Source organism: Trachemys scripta, chromosome 10, assembly GCF_013100865.1.
Source record: "Trachemys scripta elegans isolate TJP31775 chromosome 10, CAS_Tse_1.0, whole genome shotgun sequence".
NCBI lineage: Eukaryota > Metazoa > Chordata > Testudines > Emydidae > Trachemys > Trachemys scripta.
The window spans coordinates 42943364-42965858 of record NC_048307.1 but is presented as its reverse complement, the minus strand read 5'-3'; the positions used below and the strand labels follow the sequence as shown (position 1 = coordinate 42965858).

Here is a 22495-nt window from a genome sequence, read left to right as displayed (position 1 = left end):
TTATTGCTGTCCTTATGAGAGAGAGCCTCATTGGCACAGAAACCTATGGTAGTGTTCATTCTTTATGGCCTTCTCTCTGTGCGGGAAAACTCCCTAAATTTTACCAAGGCATAATTTGGGAAGATAGCAGGCCCTGTGTTCTGTATATTCAAATTCATCGTGATCTTTTTGCAAATACACCAGGATAACATGGAATATATTTTGTTCAAGCTTGCCTTATAAGAAAGGAGTTTCATTAGGCTTTAAGGAAAGAAATGGTAAGGGGAAACCAAACAACTGCTCTGTGAGAGAACACAAATGAAACCCAGCTTAAATGTGCTTTGCATTCAGGAATTACTGTGATCTGATGCATTCTTCTCTATGAATGAATTGATCGGATTTAAAGTGAAGATTGTTGTTAAATTATGTTTAATATTGGGGTTGGCCTGGAGGCTTCTAGCAGGAGTTAGCAAAACTTTATCCTTTGGCACATTGGAGCTTTATCAAATCACCTAAAAAATGGCTGAAAATACCACTTAGCCTCATCTACATGTTAAACCAGTGAAACTTTCCCTAAATCAGCTTAAAATTACACCAATTAAACAAGTGCAACTTCATGTCATTAAGGCCTTCAATTCTCTCTCTTCTTGTTTGGGGAAGCCAGGAAGTTGAAGAGGCTTTTTGTATTCCTTGCTCTGTTCTCAATTTCTATCAGGTTCTAACATCATAGTATCTGAGGATATGTTCATCTAACCTTTTAGACATGGTTTTGGGCATGAAGACAACTTCTGTGCTAAGAAGACTAAATGTTTCTTTAAAGCAGACCTTTAAAACTGGGTTTGTGCTTCCTTATCGGGAAGGCCTGAAAAAAGTGTGTAAATTTCTGCTTGTTTTTACTTTAAATACCAAGAATGTCAAGTCTGGTTTTCCCTGGCTTTTTCTGAAGGATGCCTGGAAAGTCTTAGCACATGATATGGAGGGAGCGAGGACACTGAATTTTTAACACAGGCTTCCTTTATCTGAAATATTGTTAGTCATTGAAGTTAATAGGTGTTAGCAAAAGCAGTGTTAATCTGATTAAAAATTCCTTCCCTTCACAATTACTCCACTCTTCTTCTGCTGGTATGATGTCACACTTTCACTGTCCTCCAATCACCATAGTGTCTTACAGGATGGACAGGAGTCAAGTTTCTAATGTATAAAACAAGCAGTTTTTGTCAGACCTTTATCCGTTATAAAGAAGCCCAAACCCAGTTCTTTCTTTTCAGGTCACTTTTAAACATATGAATTTGTGTCCCACTCCCATGTTGTTTGGAAATACTATATTTCTATTTATATTGTATACTATAACAAGTCCTCTTTGGAACCCAGCTCCAAACTAAGAAGTTGTCCCTTTCATTTCTTGCTACTGCAGTTCAGTGTAGAACCATGAAAAGAATCTTGCCTCACATGTGGGACTGCCATCTTTTTTTCTCATTTCAGATAAGCAAGAGTTTTTTGAAGCAGCCCATTTAGCTGAATAATTTCTAGGTGGCATTGCTTCAAGCTCTTACAGCCTAATTCTAATAAACAAGACTCAACAAAACCCAGAATGGCAGGAGACCTGCTGAAATGTATCAAGCTGAGCTGGGCATTTGACAATCCATTTTTTACATCTGGAACATAAGTACAGGTATTTTTGTGGCAAGAACTAGAATGCAGACCTAACACCGTTTTTCCTGTGAAGTGTTACACAGGATTGGTCAGGGGAATAGCTCTTCTCATGTAGTGTTGCTGCAGGAAGCATTGCCACTCCTTTGCCTACATTGAAATAGGAACTGCATTCTCGCCACGTGCACCAGTGCCAGAAGTTTTCCCCCTAGCAGTACCTGTAGGGGAGTGCCCTTAGCGACCCCTGGAATGGCGCCTCCATGGCGAGTATAAGGGGCGCTGCGTGCTCCCCCCACCCTCAGTTCCTTCTTGCTGCCTGTGAAGGTGCTTCGGAACTGCTCTGCTCCAGCTTTGCTGTAGCTCATCCCCAAAACTGCTTGTTGGTTCAGTGTATGGTACCTGTAGTTAGCTAGTAGTTTAGTTTAGCTAGAGCGCCTGGGCTGGGGCATGCCCCTTGCCCTGGGTTTTAAGTCGTGCGACGCTTGTAGGCATTCTATGCCATGAGTGATCTGCACGCGGACTGTCTGCGTTGTTTGGGGGAAACCCATCTCAGCAATTGCTGCAAGATTTGCAAGTTGTTTAAGCCTCAGACCAAGAGAGAAAGGGACATCCGGCTCTGTGCTATTCTGATGGAGTCAGCGCTGACCCCAGCTCCGGCGTGCCGCTCCGAGTGGGCACCGCGGTGTCTGTGCATGGTGACCCTTCGGTGCCATCGACTAGTCGGCACTGCTCCCCGTCCACGGGGCACGCCAAGAAGACTATAAAGAGGCCGCCTTTGCCGCGGAACCGGAGCAAATCCGGGATGGAGGCTAGACCCATGTCGGGCAGTCCTTGATCCCCACTGGCCACTAGGCCTCAGACTCAAGTCGAGCGGAGTAGCCTGGCCCATTCGGAGCGGGCCTCTCCGGATGTCCGGATGCCGTCCATGCCAGTACAAGGAGCACCGCTGATATCGGCCCCGCGCTCCAGAGGCAAACCACCGCTGGGATCTCCAGTCGCCCACAGCTCAGTACCGGTCTCGATCGAGGGAATGTTCCCAATGCCGTTCGCTGCCCAGTGACCGGTCAGAGCAAAGTCCACGTGGATTGCCCTCGACGCCCACCCGGCTCTCGGGTTGGGTTCCGTCTGACTGAGACTCTCTGCACCCCTCTGCCTTGAGGAGCGAACACCGAAGGGACCGAGGCAGACGTCACCAAAGGCCCCCCTCTCGGAGGGGTTATCGTAGCTGGTCATGGCTCGGACATTGACATCGTTCCCGTTCGGCATCCTGCTCTGGGACCCTGCCACGGCACCGCCTCCGCAGCCCCGGGAGTCAGTTGCCGGCATCTCGCTGTCGCGGGTCCACCCGCCAGAGCTGATCGCGGAGTAATTGTTACCGATGGTACCAGTCCTCCACATTGGGATCGCGGTCCCGTGGTCGGCACTGCTCCCAGCACTGCCACTCCTCCCGGTTCGAGGACAGCGCCAGATTGGATGTCAGCCCAACCTGGCCTCCCTTCATAGTTGTCCATCGATGGGCCAGGCCAGACAGCTGGCCCTGCAGTGGCACCAGGCCCCGTGGCCGGCGCAGTGGTACCAGTGGGCACCGTGGCCTCTGATGCAGCCCTCAGTGGGAGCTCCTTGGTGGCTGGAGCCTCAGAAGGACCATCGGCCTCCCTCTCCAGACCTCCAAGGAAGGAGTTGGTGGGATGTACATCCTCAGCACTGTGCCCGGAGACCGACCAGGTAGTGGAACCTCCGGTGCCGGTGGACACCCAAAGTACTGTGCCGGCCTCCTCGCCCTCCCTGGATGAGGCGATTACGGCCCCACCTCCCTCCGTTCCGCAGGAGGACCTTAGGGCCCACCAAGAACTCTTAAAAAGGGTGGCATCAAGCTTCCACCTCCAAGCAGAGGAGATGGTGGAGCTCTCGGACTCCCTGTTTAATGTGCTGTCCTCCTCGGCACCGGGCAGGGTGGCCTTGCCTCTCCATGAAGGGGTGGCAAAAATTTCAAGTGCCCTGTGGCAAACACCGGCCTCATTGGCCCCCATCTCCAAGAGAGCAGAATGCAAGTATTTTGTACCTGCCAAGGGGCATGAATACTTACACACCCACCCTGCTCCTAACTCCCTGGTGGTTGAGTCGGTCAACTACAGGGAACGGAAGGGCCAGCCAGCCCCTATCCCGAAAAATAAAGATTTGTGTAGGCTGGACTCTTTTGGAAGGAAAATTTATTCGTTCTCAAGCTTGCAGTTATGGGTGGTGAACCATCAGGTTCTCCTGGGCTGGTATGAGTTCAATCTGTGGGGCTCCCTGCCCAAGTTTGAGGATTCCCTCCAGGAGTGCGACAGGAAGGAGTTCAAAGCGCTAGTGGAGGAGGGTACAGCAGCTGCCAGGGCAACCCTGCAGGCAGCTTCAGATGAAGCAGACATGGCCGCGCAGTTCATGGGCTCAGCGGTGTCCATGAGAAGGGTGTCATGGCTCCTGCTCTCTGGGCTGTCCAGTGAGGCGCAGACCTCCCTCCAGGACCTCCCGTTTGACGGCAAAGCTCTGTTTGTGGAACAAATGGATACAAAGTTGCATGGCCTGAAAGACTCCCGCACGACTCTCCAGACTCTGGGTCTCTATGTTCCGGCTCTGGCTAAACCTAAGTTCAAGCCACCGCAGTCTCCCGCTCAGGCCACACACCCAAAATATGAGACCGCTTGTAAGAAGTCGCGGGACTGTAAGAAGTGCTTACAGAGGCAGTCTCGCCCTGCCCCCCAGCCTGGGTCCTCAAAGGTAAGCAGGCGGGGAAAAGGCGGTTTTGACGGGATGCCTGGGGGTGCCCTGCCAGTCCTTATAAGGGATCCACCCCCAATAAAGCTTCCCTTCTCCAATCGGTTGTGTGCTTTCCTCCTGGAGTGGTCACGGCTGACCTCGGACCGATGGGTCCTCAACACCATCTCCCGGGGCTACACCCTCCAGTTTACTTCCTCTCCGCCCAACCAACCCCCACCCCCGTCCCTCCTGGGGGACCTCTCACATGAGGCCCTGCTCAAGCAGGAGGTGGGGTGGCTCCTGGACCTAGGAGCGATGGAAGCAGTACCCAGGGAGTTCAAAGGCAAGGGGTACAACTCCCGCTATTTCCTTATCCCGAAGGCCAAAGGGGGGCTCAGGACCACCTTGGACCTGTGCGGCCTAAACCAGTACATGGTGAAGCTCAAGTTCTGCATGGTGTCCCTGCCCTCCATCATCCCCTCCCTGGATCCCGTGGACTGGTACGCCGCCCTCAATCTGCAGAACGCATACTTCCACATTCATATATTTGAGGGGCACAGACACTTCCTCCATTTCATGTTGGGGCAGGAACACTACCAATTTACGGTCCTCCCGTTTGGCCTGTCCACTGCCCCCAGGGTATTCACAAAATGTATGTTGGTGGTGGCGGCCCACTTCATGCGCCGGGGGGTCCAAATCTTCCCCTATCTGGACGACTGGTTGGTCAAGGACAACTCCTGTCCATGTGCACCACTTTGGGCCTGTTGGTATACAACACCAAATCCACGTTAGTCCTGGTTCAATGCATAGAGTTTATTGGGGGCGGTCCTGGATGCCTCATTGGCCAGTGCCTCCCTCCCATCGGACAGGTATGAGATCCTGAAGGGGCTCATCAACACGGTCACAAGGTTTCCGGTGACAACAGCCAGAGCGTGCCTCCAGCTCTTGGGTCATATGTCGGCGTGCATGAATGTGGTCCATCATTCCAGACTCAGGATGAGGCCCCTCCAGCTCTGGTTGGCCTCGGAGTTCTCCCAAGCCAGGAACCGGATAGACAAAGTCCTCATGGTACCCGAACCAGTGATCACCTCCCAACAGTGGTGGTCCTCCTCAAGAAACATGCTCCAAGGGGTCCCGTTCAGGGGCAGGGCCCTGTCGCTGGAGCTGGTGTCCGACTCGTCGGACCTGGGATGGGGGCCCATGTGGGGAACGTTCAGACCCAAGGTCTGTGGTCGGCTCGGGATCTGACCCTCCACATAAACGTCAAAGAGCTCAGGGCAGTACAGCTGGCGTGCATGGCCTTCCGCTCGCACCTGGAGGGCCGGGTGGTCAGGGTCCTCATGGACAACACTGCCTCAATGTTCTACATCAACAGGCAAGGGGGGGGCCGATCCTCTGCCCTCTGCTGTGAAGCCCTCAGGCTGTGTATAGCCCATGACATCTGCCTACAGGCCTTCCATCTGCCAGGCACCCGGATCGCTTGAGCAGGGAGTTCTCCTCTCAGCACGAGTGGTCTCTCCATCCAGAGGTGGTGCAGAGGCTTTTCCAAGTGTGGGGAACTCCCCAGCTGGACCTGTTAGCGACTTGGCAGAACCGTCGCTGTCCCCAGTTCTCCTCCGGGGGCGGCTGGGATGGGGCTCTGTTTCTAATACCTTCCTCCTGTCCTGGTCAGGCCAGTTTCTCTATCTTTTCCAGGACCTTGCCAATCAGCGGGAACGGGGGAAAGGCATAAAGACGGACAAGGCCCAGGTCCTTCTGATTGCCTTGGCGTGGTCCAGACAACATTGGTAGGGGACCCTCACGGACCTGGCGGTTGCCCCACCATGGCCATTGCCATCCCGCCCGGACTGCTTTCCCAGTACCAGGGCCGCCTCCTCCACCCCAGCCTAGCGGCACTCCACCTCATGGTGTGGTTGCTCAGTGGTTAGGGAGGAAAGGACATGCTCTGAAAGGGTTCAGTGCGTCGTCCTTGAAAGCAGGAGGCCCTCCACACGCCGAGCCTACTTGGCAAAGTGGTCTTTTTTTTCCAGATGGGCAGACAAGCGGGGCGTTTCCCTGGTGGCAGCCCCGATCCAGCTTATCCTGGACTACCTTCTTCACCTTAGAGCCCAGGGCCTGGCGCCTTCGTCGGTCAAGGTGCACCTGGTGGCCATATTGGCCTTCCATCCGCCGGTGCAGGGCCACACAGTATTCTCCTATGCTATGACTGGCTGATTCCTTAAGGGTTTGGTCGTCTCTTCTCGCATGTTAGGTCCCCAGTCCCGCAGTGGGACCTAAACTTGGTGTTGGCCCATCTCACGAGGCCCCTGTTTGAGCCACTAGCCAAGTGGTCCTGGTCACACCGCTCGTGGAAGGTGGGCTTCCTGGTTGCGATCATGTCGGCTAGGCGGGTCTTGGAGCTCAGGGCCATGACCTCCGAGCTCCCATACATGGTGTTTCATAAGGATAAGGTTCAGCTCCGCCCACACCCCTCGTTCCTCCCAAAGGTGGTCTCCGCCCTGCGGTCCTCTTCCCCTAGCCCCATGCATCCAGTGACGAGCGCCGCCTCCACACACTGGATGTGAGACGGGCTCTAGCTTTCTACCTGGAGTGGACTAAGCCATTCAGAAAGTCCACGCAACTGTTCATTGCCTTGGCCGAGCGCATGAAAGGTCAGCCGATCTCTCCACTCAGTGGCTCTCCAACTGAATCACCTTGTGCATCCGTACCTGTTATGACCTGGCGGGAATCCCTCTGCCACCAATTGTGAAAGCACGCTCGACTCAGGCGCAACCTGGTCGGCTGCCTTTTTGGCCCATGTAGGGCATTTGTAGGGCTGCCACATGGTCTTCAGTTCACATGTTCACCTCACACTATGCGATCGTCTCCCAGACTGGGGGGGAGGGATAGCTCGGTGGTTTGAGCATTGGCCTGCTAAACCCAGGGTTGAGTTCAATACTTGAGGGGGCCATTTAGGGAACTGGGGTAAAAATCTGTCTGGGGATTGGTCCTGCTTTGAGCAGGGGGTTGGATTAGATGACCTCCTGAGGTCCCTTCCAACCCTAATATTCTATGATTCTATGACACCGGGTTTGGCAGAGCTGTGCTCCGTCCTGAGAATTTGTGAACTCCTACCCACTTCCAACAGATATAGCTTGGAATCACCTATTGTGATCACCTATGAGCAATCACTCGAAGAAGAAAAGACAGTTACAGTGTCCGTAACTAGTGTTCTTGCTCATGTCTATTCCACATCCCGCCCCTCCTTCCCCTCTTTTGGAATTGTCTGGCAAGAAGGAACTGAGGGTGCGGGGAGTGTGCAGCACCCCTTATTCCGCGCCTACAGGGAATGCTAGGGGAAAAACTTCTGGCACCGGTGCACATGGCGAGCATGCACATCTATTGTGGAATACACATGAGCAACGCATCTCGAATACCAGTTACGGAAAAGGTAACTGTCTTATCATACACTCACTTGGGTTTGAAGAACCTTAATGGGGTTACTTCCTGCATCACAGCAGGGTAGATCATCTAGCCAGAATAATCCACTAGCCTGGTAATTTGATTTCCTGACCAAATGTTATTGCTTGGCCATAGTTCTTTATGTTCAAATCTTCCTTCCCTTAGTCCCCCCCTTCCCCTCTGCTGCTTAATCCATAAATGATCTCTCCCATGCATTTTTAGTGACTTGAATAGTTACTACTATTGGTTTTTCTGCTACTGTTCAGCATTTCTTCAGTGTGTATTCTTTAATGGCCTGTTTCCTTGAAAGTTTAATAAAATAACAATGTTGTTCTCACTTTTACACTTACCAGTCTAATTGGGGAACTCCTTCATAGACATGCTGATCTTGCTGTGTAATTCACCTTCCTTGGGCCTTGAAGGAGTATGGATATTTCAGTGATGTGATGAATCAGGTAGCACAGTGGTTATAGTTAGGGTCTTTGTACTTGTTTGCATTGTGGCAATTTAGGATTCCCAGTCCTGGGCCCAAGGCCACATTTGGCCAGACACTGCACAAACACATAATATTGAACAAGCAAGTGATCTGGAAGTTCCACCATACAGTTCCCAGATGCATCTCATTCCTGAACTATCATCCTGTTTCAGCTCTAAATGGATCATAAACAGGGACTGCCATCCCTACTGATTTGTAATTCCTTGTGCTTTTTTTAATCTGTTCCCCCCCCCCCCCCAAGAACACAATACAAGCATTCATCTGAAACCAAATATATATTCAAAGGGAATTTTTCATAATTGCACCAGACACCCACTTCCACTCCAGAGCAGCATACTGTAGGACCAATATTTGGTTAATTGTTGGACCAGTAACGTAAAATGTTTTTTAATTTAGCAGCATAATAGAAACAGATATGTTGTTCAAAAGTCTCAGCAAAATTATGCAAAAATTGTGGCTTAGTTGTCTTGAGTCTTTCCATGGAAGTGTGAAAGGTATCCATGTGGTAAATCACTTTTGACTCCCCTGCATTTAAACGAAGATGGCAGGAGAGAGAACATGAGATCTCGCTAGAAAAAAATGATATTAAAGTCCCCATTGTAAGCTAAAATGTTGGATACCCTCCTGGAATGGAGACCTGTCTGAATCTCTGTGGCTCATAGAGGTGGAATAAGAAGCCCATACGGGTGGATGCTTCCCAGCCATATGATCACCCGGTGGATAGCCTGACAGGGCATCATAAGGTTCTTGTGCATAACTATTCATACTGAAAAAAGAACAGGAGTACTTGTGGCACCTTAGAGACTAACAAATTTATTAGAGCATAAGCTTTCGTGGACTACAGCCCACTTCTTCCGATGCATATAGAGTGGAACATATATTGAGGAGATATATACACACATACAGAGAGCATGAACAGGTGGGAGTTGTCTTACCAACTCTGAGAGGCCAATTAAGTAAGAGGAAAAAAAACTTTTGAAGTGATAATCAAGATAGCCCAGTACAGACAGTTTGATAAGAAGTGTGAGAATACTTACAAGGGGAGATAGAGTCAATGTTTGTAATGGCTCAGCCATTCCCAGTCCTTATTCAATCCTGAGTTGATTGTATCTAGTTTGCATATCAATTCCAGCTCAGCAGTCTCTCCTTGGAGTCTGTTTTTGAAGTTTTTCTGTTGTAAGATAGCCACCCGCAAGTCTGTCATTGAATGGCCAGACAGGTTAAAGTGTTCTCCCACTAGTTTTTGAGTATTATGATTCCTGATGTCAGATTTGTGTCCATTAATTCTGTCATTAATTATTCATACTGAGACTCCCATGTGGCCTTCTCAGCTTTATTCTTCTAGATCACTTTCGCTTAGTGATGTGAGTTTTCTTTGCTCTTTGTGGATAGGATGGTTCCATTTCTGGTTAGAAACCTGAATTTTGGCCACTTTTATTCACGGAGGAGCTATAGGACCACCGGAATCCCTTCGCTGCTCAGCCAGTGAAGATATCGGGGCCCTTATTGAGGATGGATTGGAAGGATGCAGTGACACAGTTCCAGCTTCTCATACAGTAGCAGTTAGACCCCTCTCTGGAAGTTGATAGTATCACCAGTTACCACCCAGTTTCTCTCTGATCTTTTCCCAAAAAGGGTTGGAAGGTGGTGATGCATCTTTGTTTGTGCATAGAGTACTCAGTTTTCCTTAATCCTGGTCAATTTAGTTCTGGGCTTGAATGTAACAGATGCAGCCCTGGTTTCCTTGGCTGGTTGGGTTTCTGGTGATGGAAGAAAACAAAGTGTTTGATTCTCCTGGGTCTATTTGCTGTCTTTTCAACTATTGACCATGAAGTCTGGTTGGGGTGGAGGGATAGCTCAGTGGTTTGAGCATTGGCCCGCTAAACCCAGGGTTGTGAGTTCAATCCTTGAGGGGGCTACTTGGGGATCTGGGGCAAAAATCAGTACTTCATCCTGCTAGTGAAGGCAGGGGGCTGGACTCGATGACCTTTCAAGGTCCCTTCCAGTTCGTCCAATTAATCTCCATTAATTTATTTAAAGTGTTACTGCTAAGTTGGAGACTCTGGCATGGATACAGTTGCTCTTGGCTGGCTCAGTTTCTTCACTTCCATGTGACCTGGAGTGTTGTGTTGGATAACTGTTCAGCTGCACTGTTGGCTCTCGTGGGGTCCCACAGGGGTCTGTATTGTCACGCATCCTATTTATGTGAATGTGAAGATAGTGAAGAACTGAGATTTCTTGTGAATGGTTTGGCTCTATTTCTGTTTTGTTTGACTTAGCTAGTGCAGTTGGTTGGCTTGTCCAGCATCCTGCTAGGATCAAGGTTTTGATTAGGGTAAGTTGGCAGTGATTCAACCTGGAAGAGTTGGATTGTGCTATAGGGGAACCAACTGGAAGAAATAGCGGGGTTGATATTTGCTTCCTTTGCTGTAGGAAATCTGTTCTCTTACCATGTTTTGCAAACTTGGTGTCCTCCTGGATCTCCAGCTATTTCCAGGTGGCCAGATACCAACAGAAGGGTAAAGCACCTTTTAATTAACACAAAGGCGGTGATATCTTAGTCAGTGACCTTCTCTCAGCAATCTAGGCCATTGTCATAATAGGATTACTGCATGTGGGACAACACCTAAAGATGGTGCAGAATGCCACAGACTGTATTTCTTGAAGAGAGAATCATAGAATATCAGGGTTAGAAGGGACCTCAGGAGGTCATCTAGTCCATCCCCTTGCTCAAAGCAGGACCAATCCCCAACTAAATCATCCCAGCCAGGGCTTTGTCAAGCCTGACCTTAAAACCCCTAAGGAAGGAGATTCCACCACCTCCCTAGGTAACCCATTCCAGTGCTTCACCACCCTCCTAGTGAAAAAGTTTTTCCTAATATCCAACCTAAACCTCCCCCACTGCAACTTGAGACCATTACTCCTTGTTCTGTCATCTGCTACCACTGAGAACAGTCTAGATCCATCCTCTTTGGAACCACCTTTCAGGTAGTTGAAAGCAGCTATCAAATCCCCTCCTCTTCTTCTCTTCTGCAGACTAAACAATCCCAGTTCCCTCAGTCTTTCCTCATAAGTCATGTGCTCCAGCCCCTAATCATTTTTGTTGCTCTCCGCTGGATTCTTTCGAATTTTTCCACACCCTTCTTGTAGTGTGGGGCCCAAAACTGGACACAGTACTCCAGATGAGGCCTCACCAACGCCGAATAGAGGGGAATGATGACGTCCCTCGATCTGCTGGCAATGCCCCTACTTATACAGCCCAAAATGCCGTTAGCCGTCTTGGCAACAAGGGCACGCTGTCAACTAATATCCAGCTTCTCGTCCACTGTGACCTCTAGGTCCTTTTCTGCAGAACTGCTGCCTAGCTACTTGGTCCCTAGTCTGTAGCAGTGCATGGGATTCTTCCATCCTAAGTGCAGGACTCTGCACTTGTCCTTGTTGAACCTCTACAGATTTCTTTTGGCCCAATTCTCTAATTTGTCTAGGTCTCTCTGTATCCTATCCCTACCATCCAGTGTATCTACCACTCCTCCCAGTTTAGTGTGTTCTGCACACTTGCTGAGGGTGCAATCTACGCCATCCTCCAGATCATTAATGAAGATATTGAACAAAACCAGCCCGAGGACCGACCCCTGGGGCACTCCGCTTGATACCGGCTGCCAACTAGGCACGGAGCCATTGATCACTACCCGTTGAGCCGGACGATCTAGACAGTTTTCTATCCACCTTATAGTCCATTCATCCAGCCTATACTTCTTTAACTTGCCGGCAATAATACTGTGGGAGACCGTATCAAAAGCTTTGCTAAAGTCAAGGAATAACACGTCCACTGCTTTCCGCTCATCCACGGAGCCAGTTATCTCATACTAGAAGGCAATTAGGTTAGTCGGACAGACATGACTTGCCCTTGGTGAATCCATGCTGACTGTTCCTGATCACTTTCCTCTCCTCTAAGTGCATCAGGATTGGTTCCTTGAGGATCTGCTCCATGATTTTTCCAGGGACTGAGGTGAGGCTGACAGGCCTGTAGTTCCCCAGATTCTCCTTCTTTCCTTTTTTAAAGATGGGCACTACATTAGCCTTTTTCCAGTCATCCGGGACCTCCCCCGATCGCCATGAGTTTTCAAAGATAATGGCCAATGGCTCTGCAATCACATCCGCTAACTCCTTTAGCACCCTCGGATGCAGCGCATCCGGCCCCATGGACTTGTGCTCGTCCAGCTTTATTAAATAGTCCTGAACCACTTCTTTCTCCACAGAGGGCTGGTCGTCACCTCCCCATGCTGTGCTGCCCAGTGCAGTAGTCTGGGAGCTGACTCTGTTCGTGAAGACAGAGGCAAAAAAAGCATTGAGTATATTAGCTTTTTCCACATCCTCTGTCACTAGGTTTCCTCCCTCATTCAGTAAGGGGCCCACACTTTCCTTGACTTTCTTCTTGTTGCTAACATACCTGAAGAAACCCTTCTTGTTACTCTTAACATCCCTGACTAGCTGCAACTCCCAAGTGTGATTTGGCCTTCCTGATTTCACTCCTGCATGCCTGATCAATATTTTTATACTCCTCCCTTGTCAATTGTCCAATCTTCCACTTCTTGTAAGCTTCTTTTTTGTGTTTAAGATCAGCAAGGAATTCACTGTTAAGCCACGCTGGTTGCCTGCCATATTTACTATTCTTTCTACACATTGGAATGGTTTGTTCCTGCAACCTCAATAAGGATTCTTTAAAAAAACAGCCAGCTCTCCTGGACTCCGTTCCCCCTCACGTTATTCTCCTAGGAGATCCTGCCCATCAGTTCCCTGAGGGAGTCAAAGTCTGCTTTTCTGAAGTCCAGGGTCCATATTTTGCTGCTCTCCTTTCTTCCTTGTGTCAGGATCCTGAGTTCGATCATTTTGTGATCACTGCCTCCCAGGTTCCCATCCACTTTTGCTTCCCCTACTAATTCTTCCCTGTTTGTGAGCAGCAGGTCAAGAAGAGCTCTGCCCCTAGTTGGTTCCTCCAGCACTTGCACCAGGAAATTGTCCCCTACACTTTCCAAAAACTTGTCTGTGCCCTGCTATATTGCTCTCCCAGCAGATATTGGGGTGATTGAAGTCCCCCATGAGAACCAGGGCCTGTGATCTAGTAACTTCTGTTAGTTGCTGGAAGAAAACCTCATCTACCTCATCCTCCTGGTCTGGTGGTCTATAGCAGACTCCCGCCACGACATCACCCTTGTTGCTCACACTTCTAAACTTAATCCAGAAACTCTCAGGTTTTTCTGCAGTTCTGTACTGGAGCTCTGAGCAGTCATACTGCTCTCTTACATACAATGCAACTCCTCCACCCTTTTTGCCCTGCCTGTCCTTCCTGAACAGTTTATATCCATCCATGACAGTATTCCAGTCATGTGATTTATCCCACCAGGTCTTTGTTATTCCAATCACATCTTAATTCATTGACTGTGCCAGGACTTCCAGTTCTCCCTGCTTGTTTCCCAGGCTTCTTTCATTTGTGTATAGGCACTTAAGATAACTCGCTGATCGTCCCGCTTTCTCAGTAAGAGGCAGGAGTCCTCCCCTCTTGTGCTCTCCTGCTTGTGCTTTCTCCTGGCATCCCGCTTCCCCACTTACCTCAGGGCTTTGGTCTCCTTCCCCCAGTGAACCTAATTTAAAGCCCTCCTCACGAGGTTAGCCAGCCTGCTTGTGAAGATGCTCTTCCCTCTCTTTAAGTGGAGCCTGTCTCTGCCTAGCACTCCTTCTTCTTGGAATACCATCCCATGGTCAAATCTAAAGCCCTCTCTCTGACACCACCTCCGTAGCCATTCATTGACTTCCATGATTCGACAGTTTCTACCCGGGCCTTTTCCTTGCACGGGGAGGATGGACGAGAACACCACTTGCGCCTCAAACTCCTTTATCCTTCTTCCCAGAGCCACGTAGTCTGCAGTGATCCACTCAAGGTCATTCTTGGTAGTATCATTGGTGCCCTCGTGGAGAAGCAGGAACGGGTAGCGATCCGAGGGCTTGATGAGTCTTAGCAGTCTCTCCATCACATCGTGAATCCTAGCTCCTGGCAAGCAGCACACTTCTCGGTTTTCCCAGTCGGGACGGCAGATAGATGACTCAGTCCCCCTGAGGAGGGAGTCCCCGATCACCACCGCCTGCCTCCTTCTCTTGGGAGTGGTGGTCGTGGAACACCCTCCCCCCCCATCCCTAGGACAGTGCATCTCATGCCTTCCAATCAGTGGAGTATCCTTCTGCTCCCTTCCTTCAGATGTATCATCTAGTCCACTCTCCACATTAGTACCTGTGAAGAGAACATGAAAACGGTTGCTCACCTGTATTTGCATTCCTGGTACATGGATGCTCCTCTTTCTTCTTCTGAAGGTCACATGCTGCCAGTTTTCTTCACTGTCCTTCTGTTCCCGCTGCGCAGCCTGCTCTGATTCTTCAGAATGTCCTGGTCCACCACTAGGGAGCTATGGTAATAAAAATAAAAAATTAAACTAGTGCAGGTTATGGGGCACTAGCTTTGTAATAGTTTCCTAGTGCAACTTAACTCATTGTCTTTAACCTAGAAAGCCTTAGTTGCATTAGGGTCTGGTGGAGATACTTTCCTCTTGGTGTGATACTGTGGAGATCAGAGGCACTTGAGCTAAGTGCTCCCTGTGCAACTGTGAGGGGAGAGAAGAGGAGACAGTTTTGGTGAGATTTTGACCTTTGGGTCACACCTCAAGGTTTGCTTGCTCTTCCTCCTTTTTTCCTAGGAATAAGGGTCATAGGTGGATGATGGGAAAGGCTTTGGTTTTGGACAGAGTGACTTGCAGGGGAGGCTTGGTTTTGGATACTGGTCCTTAGTTGTATTTTAAATGTGGACATGTGCTCAGAGTAGTGTGTGGGCACTCCTTTAAAATCTGAATGAAGAAGAGTGCAGACTAAGCAAAAGAAAAGCCATCTACTTTATAGACTGAATCTTTTTCTTTGAGCTCCTTCTGTGCAGGGGATGTGTATAGAAAAGGAATAATTCAAACGTCTGAAAGTTTAAACTTAATATTTTAGAGGAGGGCAGGTCCAGTGGTTATGGCACTAGCCTCGGTCTTGGGCGATCTGGATTAATTTCCTTCTTTGCCACAGATTTCCTGCATGACCTTGGGCATTCACCTTTGACACTCAGTGTTTCAGTTCCCCATTTGTAAAACCGAGGTTTTATTGCTGCTTTACCTCTCAAGGATGTGAGGATGAGTACATTAAAGTCTGAGGTGCTTAAATACTACTGTGATGGCAGGGTAAGGGGCGGCCAAGTACCTAGGAAATTGTTTTCCTGACACTTCTGAGGAGCTGAGGAATTGGGGAGAATAGTTACCTACTTGTTCACTCGGTTCTAATGCAACATGGCCAACCTGGGATCGGGGAGCTTAAGGAAGTTTGATTGGCTGCACGGTGCTCTGAAACAGAGAAATAACATTTTCTTCCCTGTTCCCAAGCAGGAGTTACATTTAGAAACATCCTATTTCTGTCTCAAGAACAGGAGTACTTGTGGCACCTTGGAAACTAACAAATTTATTTCAACATAAGCTTTCATGGGCTACAGCCCACTTCATCAGATGCATAAAATGGAACACACAGAAGATATTTATCCATACAGAGAACATGAAAAGGTGGAAGTAGCCATACCAACTGTAGGAGGCCAATCAATTGAGATGAGCTATCATCAGCAGGAGGAAAAAAAAAACACTTTTGAAGTGATAATCGAGGTGACCCATAGAATGTCACAGAAACACCACCCTATACCGGAAACCTACTGACCGCTATACTTACCTACATGCCTCCAGCTTCCATCCAGGACACACCACGCTATCCATTGTCTACAGCCAAGCTCTAAGATACAACCGCATTTGCTCCAGTCCCTCAGACGGGGATAAACACCTACAAGATCTCTATCAAGATTCTTAAAACTACAATACCCACCTGCTGAAGTGACGCCACTAGCTGTAACCTTCAGCCCCCAACTAAAACCTCTCAGGCGCATCATCAGAAATCTACAACCTATCCTGAAAGATGATCCCTCACTCTCACAGATCTTGGGAGACAGGCCAGTCCTCGCTTACAGACAGCCTCCCAACCTGAAGCAAATACTCACCAGCAACCGCACACCATACAACATAAACACTAACCCAGGAACCTATCCTTGCAACAAAGCCCGATGCCAACTCTGTCCACGTATCTATTTAAGTGACACCATCATAGGACCTAATCACATCAGCCACGCTATCAGGGGCTCGTTCACCTGCACATCTACCAACGTGATATATGCCATCTTGTGCCAGCAATGCCCCTCTGCCATATACATTGGCCAAACCAGACAATCTCTACACAAAATAAATGGACACAAATCTGACATCAGGAATCATAACATTCAAAAACCAGTGGGAGAACACTTAACCTCTCTAACTACTCAGTGACAGACTTGAAGGTGGCAATTTTGCAACAAAAAAACTTCAAAAACAGACTCCAAAGAGAGACTGCTGAACTTGAATTAATATGCAAATTAGATACAATTAACTTAAGTTTAAACAGAGACTGGGAATGGTTGGATCATTACACTAATTGAATCTATTTCCACATGTTAAGTATCCTCACCCCTTCTATGGGTCATCTGGATTATCACTTCAAAAGTGTTTTTTTTTTTTCTCCTGCTGATGATAGCTCATCTCAATTGATTGTGGTAATGCAAGGCCTTGATTGGGGTGGCATGTGAGGGGAGAGGAGAGTACAACAGGAATGTTGAAAGCACTACAGGGAAAGTGTATATGGGGTGGGAATCCTTAATTCCATTTTATTGTAGGCATATTCGGTGAACTAATGGCCTGTTTAGTTGATGGGGCGGGGAAGTTGAACTTTAGAAGGAGGAACTTTTCTTTGTGTCTGAGGTTTTCAGATACTTTTTTAGATGAAATGTGATCACGGTTGTTGTCACTGATCCAAGACAGCCTCCAGGGCCTTTAAGCTCTGATATTGAGTCTATGTGCTGGAATAGACCAAAAGTTTTGCTGTGAAGAAAGCAGGATGCTGCGAAAGCACTTCTGGTGTTCATTACAAGAACTGTCTGCAAAACAAACTCTGCTGCCTAAATTGGGATGTTGAGACGTTCTGCCCAAACAGAGGAAACATTTGAGTACAATAGCTCTTTATATGTTGGGGACGACTTTAAAAATAACTGTTTACATCAACACGGATTGGCTTCTATAATTGGCAGCCAGATATTTAAATACTTCACAATTTTCAGCCAATCCAAAAAGTCTTGCTAGTGGAAGTCTTTCTTGGCCTATCTCAGCCTTGGTCTTCAAAGTTTAAAAAAAAAAATACATCTCCCAACATGTGTGGAGCACACTTAGACTTACTACAAAATATTCTCTGTTTTGTGAGCCACCCCATTAGCTGCTGGTAGCAGTAGAGCAGTTGTTGATTTTACTGAGGATCATAAAATTACCTTTTCCCCCAGGAGTACCCGGGCAATATTGGCAAGTCATCTTACAGTGACTAGTCATGTAACCGGATGAGTTATTCTTCAAGCTTTTATAGTCATGCCTCTTCCAATATTTGAAAGTCTCTTGGGGCCTGACTCAGGAGAGAAGAAGATCATATTGACTTTTCTCCTGCCCATTTCATTTCTGAGGGCGTGTAATTTTTCACAGCTCCATTGTGAACTGAGTTGACTGTATTAAATTCATATTTGTGTTGTGTTCCAACAAGATCTGAAAGATTAGAGCACATGTCCTGTTTCTAACATTGATAGCAGTGTCTATTCTGTTCACAGGAATGCCCAAAATGCCATGTGACCATCGAAAAAGATGGAGGCTGCAATCACATGGTCTGTCGGAACCAGAACTGTAAAGCAGAGTTCTGCTGGGTGTGTCTTGGCCCTTGGGAGCCACATGGATCTGCCTGGTAGGTTTAGAATCTTAAACTGGCGGAAGACAGGGCAGTTGTATTGCCAGCATTCTACATGTTTTAACTTCAGCCCATGAATTCACTCTTTTTTTCAGGTACAACTGTAATCGCTACAATGAGGATGATGCAAAGGCAGCAAGAGATGCACAGGAGGTGAGTACATAACTCTTGGTGGGGATTGAAAGAACATCCAGTTTTGAGGAACAATTTCTTTTGGGTTTTGTAAACCTTTAAATACTTTATATTGTCACTTCTTGTTAAAATACACAAATAGTGAAGGTTGACAGTGAACCTCCAGGAACTGGATGAGCCAAAGTCCAAAAGACATTTAAATTTGATCACAACAATGAAATCTTCCTTTTGGGATAAAGTCAATGTACAATGTCCTCAGAACATTTTAAACTATGTGCTATTTGCTGCCTGCTGGTTTGTTGATTGCAGACATCGCATTCACTGAGATGTTCTTGAAAGCAGGCTCACTGAATTGCAGCTGGGTTAAACATTGTAGTGTGAATATGGGTAATGCAACCAGGAGGACTCTCTCAAATGGAGGGATTGCACCCTGTGTATTGCAGATTGCAGCAATTCATTTCACCCACTTTGGCTAAGTATTCCTATAGCTGGTAACTAGCATATTTCCTGAAACACCCTCTACTACAAATGGCTGTAACATGTACTGAAGTATATAATAAGCCATCTTCTTCGCATCATATTTATCCTGTGCATGTCATTAGTACCTCAGCTAATCTGCCAGTGAAAAGAAAACTAGGATGCATTTGATTCATGCCTGTACTATTAATCAGTGATGCATTTCTCCATACTATATATATATTGCACCTCTTTCTCATACTCTGAGATCAGGTTTTTCCTTTATATAATGTAAATATCGGTATTGTGAAACTATTTAATATTTCATCTCTAGGTGCTAATCTGAAAATATAATTTAAAAAAAATATTTTTGGCTGTACAGTCAATCTTGGTCATGGGTATTATTTCTAACAGCCACATTGTAGTAACCTATAAGCAGCACTTAACTTGGAAGGGTGTAAATCAGTGTCCTAATTAGGATATTAATTTCCTTTGTGGGTTGGACCCAGAGGTTGCAGTCAGGATCAGGCCCTTGTGTGCTGCACTGTACACACATATACCGGAATGAAATGACCCCATAGTGGATCACTTCCTGTTGTTAAATTCCCGAAAACAATTGTTGAATGTTCATAAGGAGATGATTTTGACATCCCAGTGGTCTATCGAGCGTCTAACAACTGTACAAAGCAACAGAGAGTCCTGTGGCACCTTTAAGACTAACAGATGTATTGGAGCATACATGCATCTGACGAAGTGGGCATTCACCCTCGAAAGCTTATGCTCCAATACATCTGTTAGTCTTAAAGGTGCCACAGGACTCTCTGTTGCTTTTTACAGATCCAGACTAACACGGCTACCCCTCTGATACTTAACAACTGTACAGAAGATGTGGGTTTACTTTGTGGGTCTAACAGCATGGAATGGCAAGAATTAGCAGTGATGCTGAGGCAGAGAAGAGATTAATCACCATTCTGGTCTGGTTGGGGTTTTGAGTGACAATCTTATTTTCCACTTAGAGGCAGTAGTGGCCCCAAAGGAGCTAAGGTTGAAATGGGGGCACAGATCTTCAGGTATCCAATGGGAACAGAGGGCCTCCTTTAAAAAATAAATAAATAAATAAAAGTTCTTCCTTAGATTTTGTTTTTTGGGTGCCAGCATGCACGCAGTCCTGTGCTTCATCTACAGGTAACTGGCTTTGTAAGGAGATGCATGCTAACTAAGGTCTTGTGACAAAGACATGTATGTCTACTTGTCAAGTGCCATTTAAAGGGTATGTAATACCAGATGACCTGTAACGAGTGATCAATACAGATGAGTTGTAACAACCCCTCTGATACAGTTGCCTAACTCTTCCCATTATCAAAACTTCTCTGGCAGTTTTTTTGACCTGCTGTAATGTCTGCTTGGTTTGCAGCAGGGATTTGAAATCTGCCGGGGGATGGCCCTGTGGTCAGAGGGGTGCCTTTTGCTGCCTGGCAAAAATCCATTTAGGGATTGGATAAAATGAGCTTTGAAGGGATAAGAAGTTGTTTAGGGCCAACCCTGGCTGGCTAGCCTGCCTTTCTTGTGTGTCTTTAATGCTGTAGGGACAAGGTGGGTGCCTGTTTAATATTTAATGCTGAACAAAATTCCCACTCCTGGTTTCCACTCCCCACATTTTCTTGTGCTCACATGTGCATACAACAAAACCTCTGGCTAGGGGATACGCCACTGCTCTTCCTTCTGCTGCTGACATGGCCTCTTCCCTGTCGATCTCAATATTTTTGACTTAAGACATGAATTCTCTGACTTCCTTCCCTCTCCCATAACTAGGTGGGAGTGGGAGGCCCAAAACTTCTGTTGTAACCTGGGTCCAGAAGAGTTGTGACCGCGCGTGCGCGCTCTCTCATGATTTGATTCCCCCACCTTCTGAAACTGAGGTGGGTCATGATCTAGAAAAGGTTGAGAACCACTGACTTGAATGAAGATACACTTGGCTGGGAGCAAGTGAGGTTCTAGAGTTATGTTCCTTGCCGACTGTTGTTGGTGTTAAGTTTGTGAAGGGTACAAAATTTATTAAGAGCAAAGCCTCATACTCCCCTGAGATTACACAAGGTCACTTCTGGCAGAACTGGGAAGAGACCCACTATCTCCTCCATAGTGGAACACAGTCTTACTTGCTTAGCCATACTGCCTCTCAGAATCTGCCATATCTGCACTTGGCTATGCTGTCTGTAAAATGGGGCAGCTCTTGCATATATAACCTACTGCCTTCAATGTGGTGCTCATTGTCCTTCGGTGGCTGTTCCACAGAGGATAACAACCTACTCCTGCTGACAGCTACTGAAGTTACTCTGTTAGCTCAGGTGCAGAAGGTCCAGAGTTCAAACCTTGCTGATAATTGGGTTGGGGTGTTAGTTGTGCAAAATAAAATGTTTTTTCTTTTTAAAAACCTACAAAATTACATACAAAAATCTACATTGGATTGTTAAAGAAAAATCAAGCACTCAGCAGTTAGTAAATGCCAGAATTAAACCTGCTATTGTGCATGTGCACTAACACATTCCTCCATGCTCTGCTCTGCTCTCCTCTCCTCTCCAAATAGGAACCCTGCCTTGTTCAATGCTTGGCATGACAACCTGTGTGTGTGTGTACTGTAAATGGATTGTGTTTTAAAAGTGTGGTTTAATTCTTCTTCTAAATGTCATGGGTGGGATTTCCTCCTGAAGTGCCAACGCCCTCCGTGTGACCTGGTTTTCCTCAGAGGGTGTGGACCTGCTTACTCAGAGCTGCACAATGACTGGGTGTGTTTCAGTGGTGCCCTGGTCCCATCTGAGCCTGATCTTTTGAAAGGTGCAAAAACATCTTTCGAATGGAAACTCTCTGGTCTGTTGGTCACAGTTGGATTCCTTCAGACTATTTGTTCTCTCCTAGTTTTCAGCCATTACTTTGTTGTAACTATTTATTTTCTTTTCCCTAATGGGAATTAACACAGCGATCCAGAGCAGCCCTGCAGAGGTACCTGTTCTACTGCAACCGCTATATGAACCACATGCAGAGCCTGCGCTTTGAGCACAAACTCTATGCTCAGGTGAAGCAGAAAATGGAGGAGATGCAGCAGCACAACATGTCGTGGATTGAGGTGCAGTTCCTGAAGAAAGCAGTTGATGTCCTCTGCCAGTGTCGTGCCACACTCATGTACACTTATGTCTTTGCCTTCTACCTCAAAAAGAATAATCAGTCCATTATCTTCGAGGTAGGGAAAACACATTTGTACTCCTTACTTCAAGCAAGCAACATTACTGGGTACCACGGGGGGACTTGATCCGTGGAAAGGAGTTACTCAGAGGCCATACAAATATGGGTTTATTGAGTATTCTTGAGTGCTGGTGAGACTGTAATAATCAGAGGTCATCTAGGATCACATAAACATTCCCTGCTGAGGAAAGGGGAAAGTAAAGTAAACCGGCACTGTAAATCATTGTCTAACTGCTGTCTCATGCTATAAAATAATCACTGTATTATGAGACCTACAAAAAGCAAGTTTTAAGTTTGATCTGTTGAAAGTGTCACCTAGATCTTGGCTTTAACATTGTTTATCTATCCAATATTTCTTGGTTTCAGGGCAGTAGCAGTAGAATAGTGCTCAAAATCTAAAACAGTTCCAGAGCGTATGCTACATAGATAGAAGCA

At 47.2% G+C, this 22495-nt stretch overlaps 1 protein-coding gene across 2 annotated transcripts in view; it reads left to right on the top strand.

Annotated features, from left to right (window-relative positions):
• Window positions 1–22142, top strand: part of ARIH1 (ariadne RBR E3 ubiquitin protein ligase 1) — a 125232-nt gene extending 103090 nt beyond the window's left edge. The window contains exons 10-12 of one of the 2 annotated variants that reach the window (XM_034782872.1): window positions 18102–18232; window positions 18331–18388; window positions 21798–22142. In XM_034782872.1, the coding sequence (XP_034638763.1) occupies window positions 18102–18232; window positions 18331–18388; window positions 21798–22127 (519 nt within the window). In that variant the 3' untranslated portion in view covers window positions 22128–22142. Of the gene's footprint in view, window positions 1–18101; window positions 18233–18330; window positions 18389–21785 lie in introns of both variants that reach the window. The other variant, XM_034782871.1, reaches the window with a different exon arrangement.
• Window positions 22143–22495: the final 353 nt, after the last annotated feature.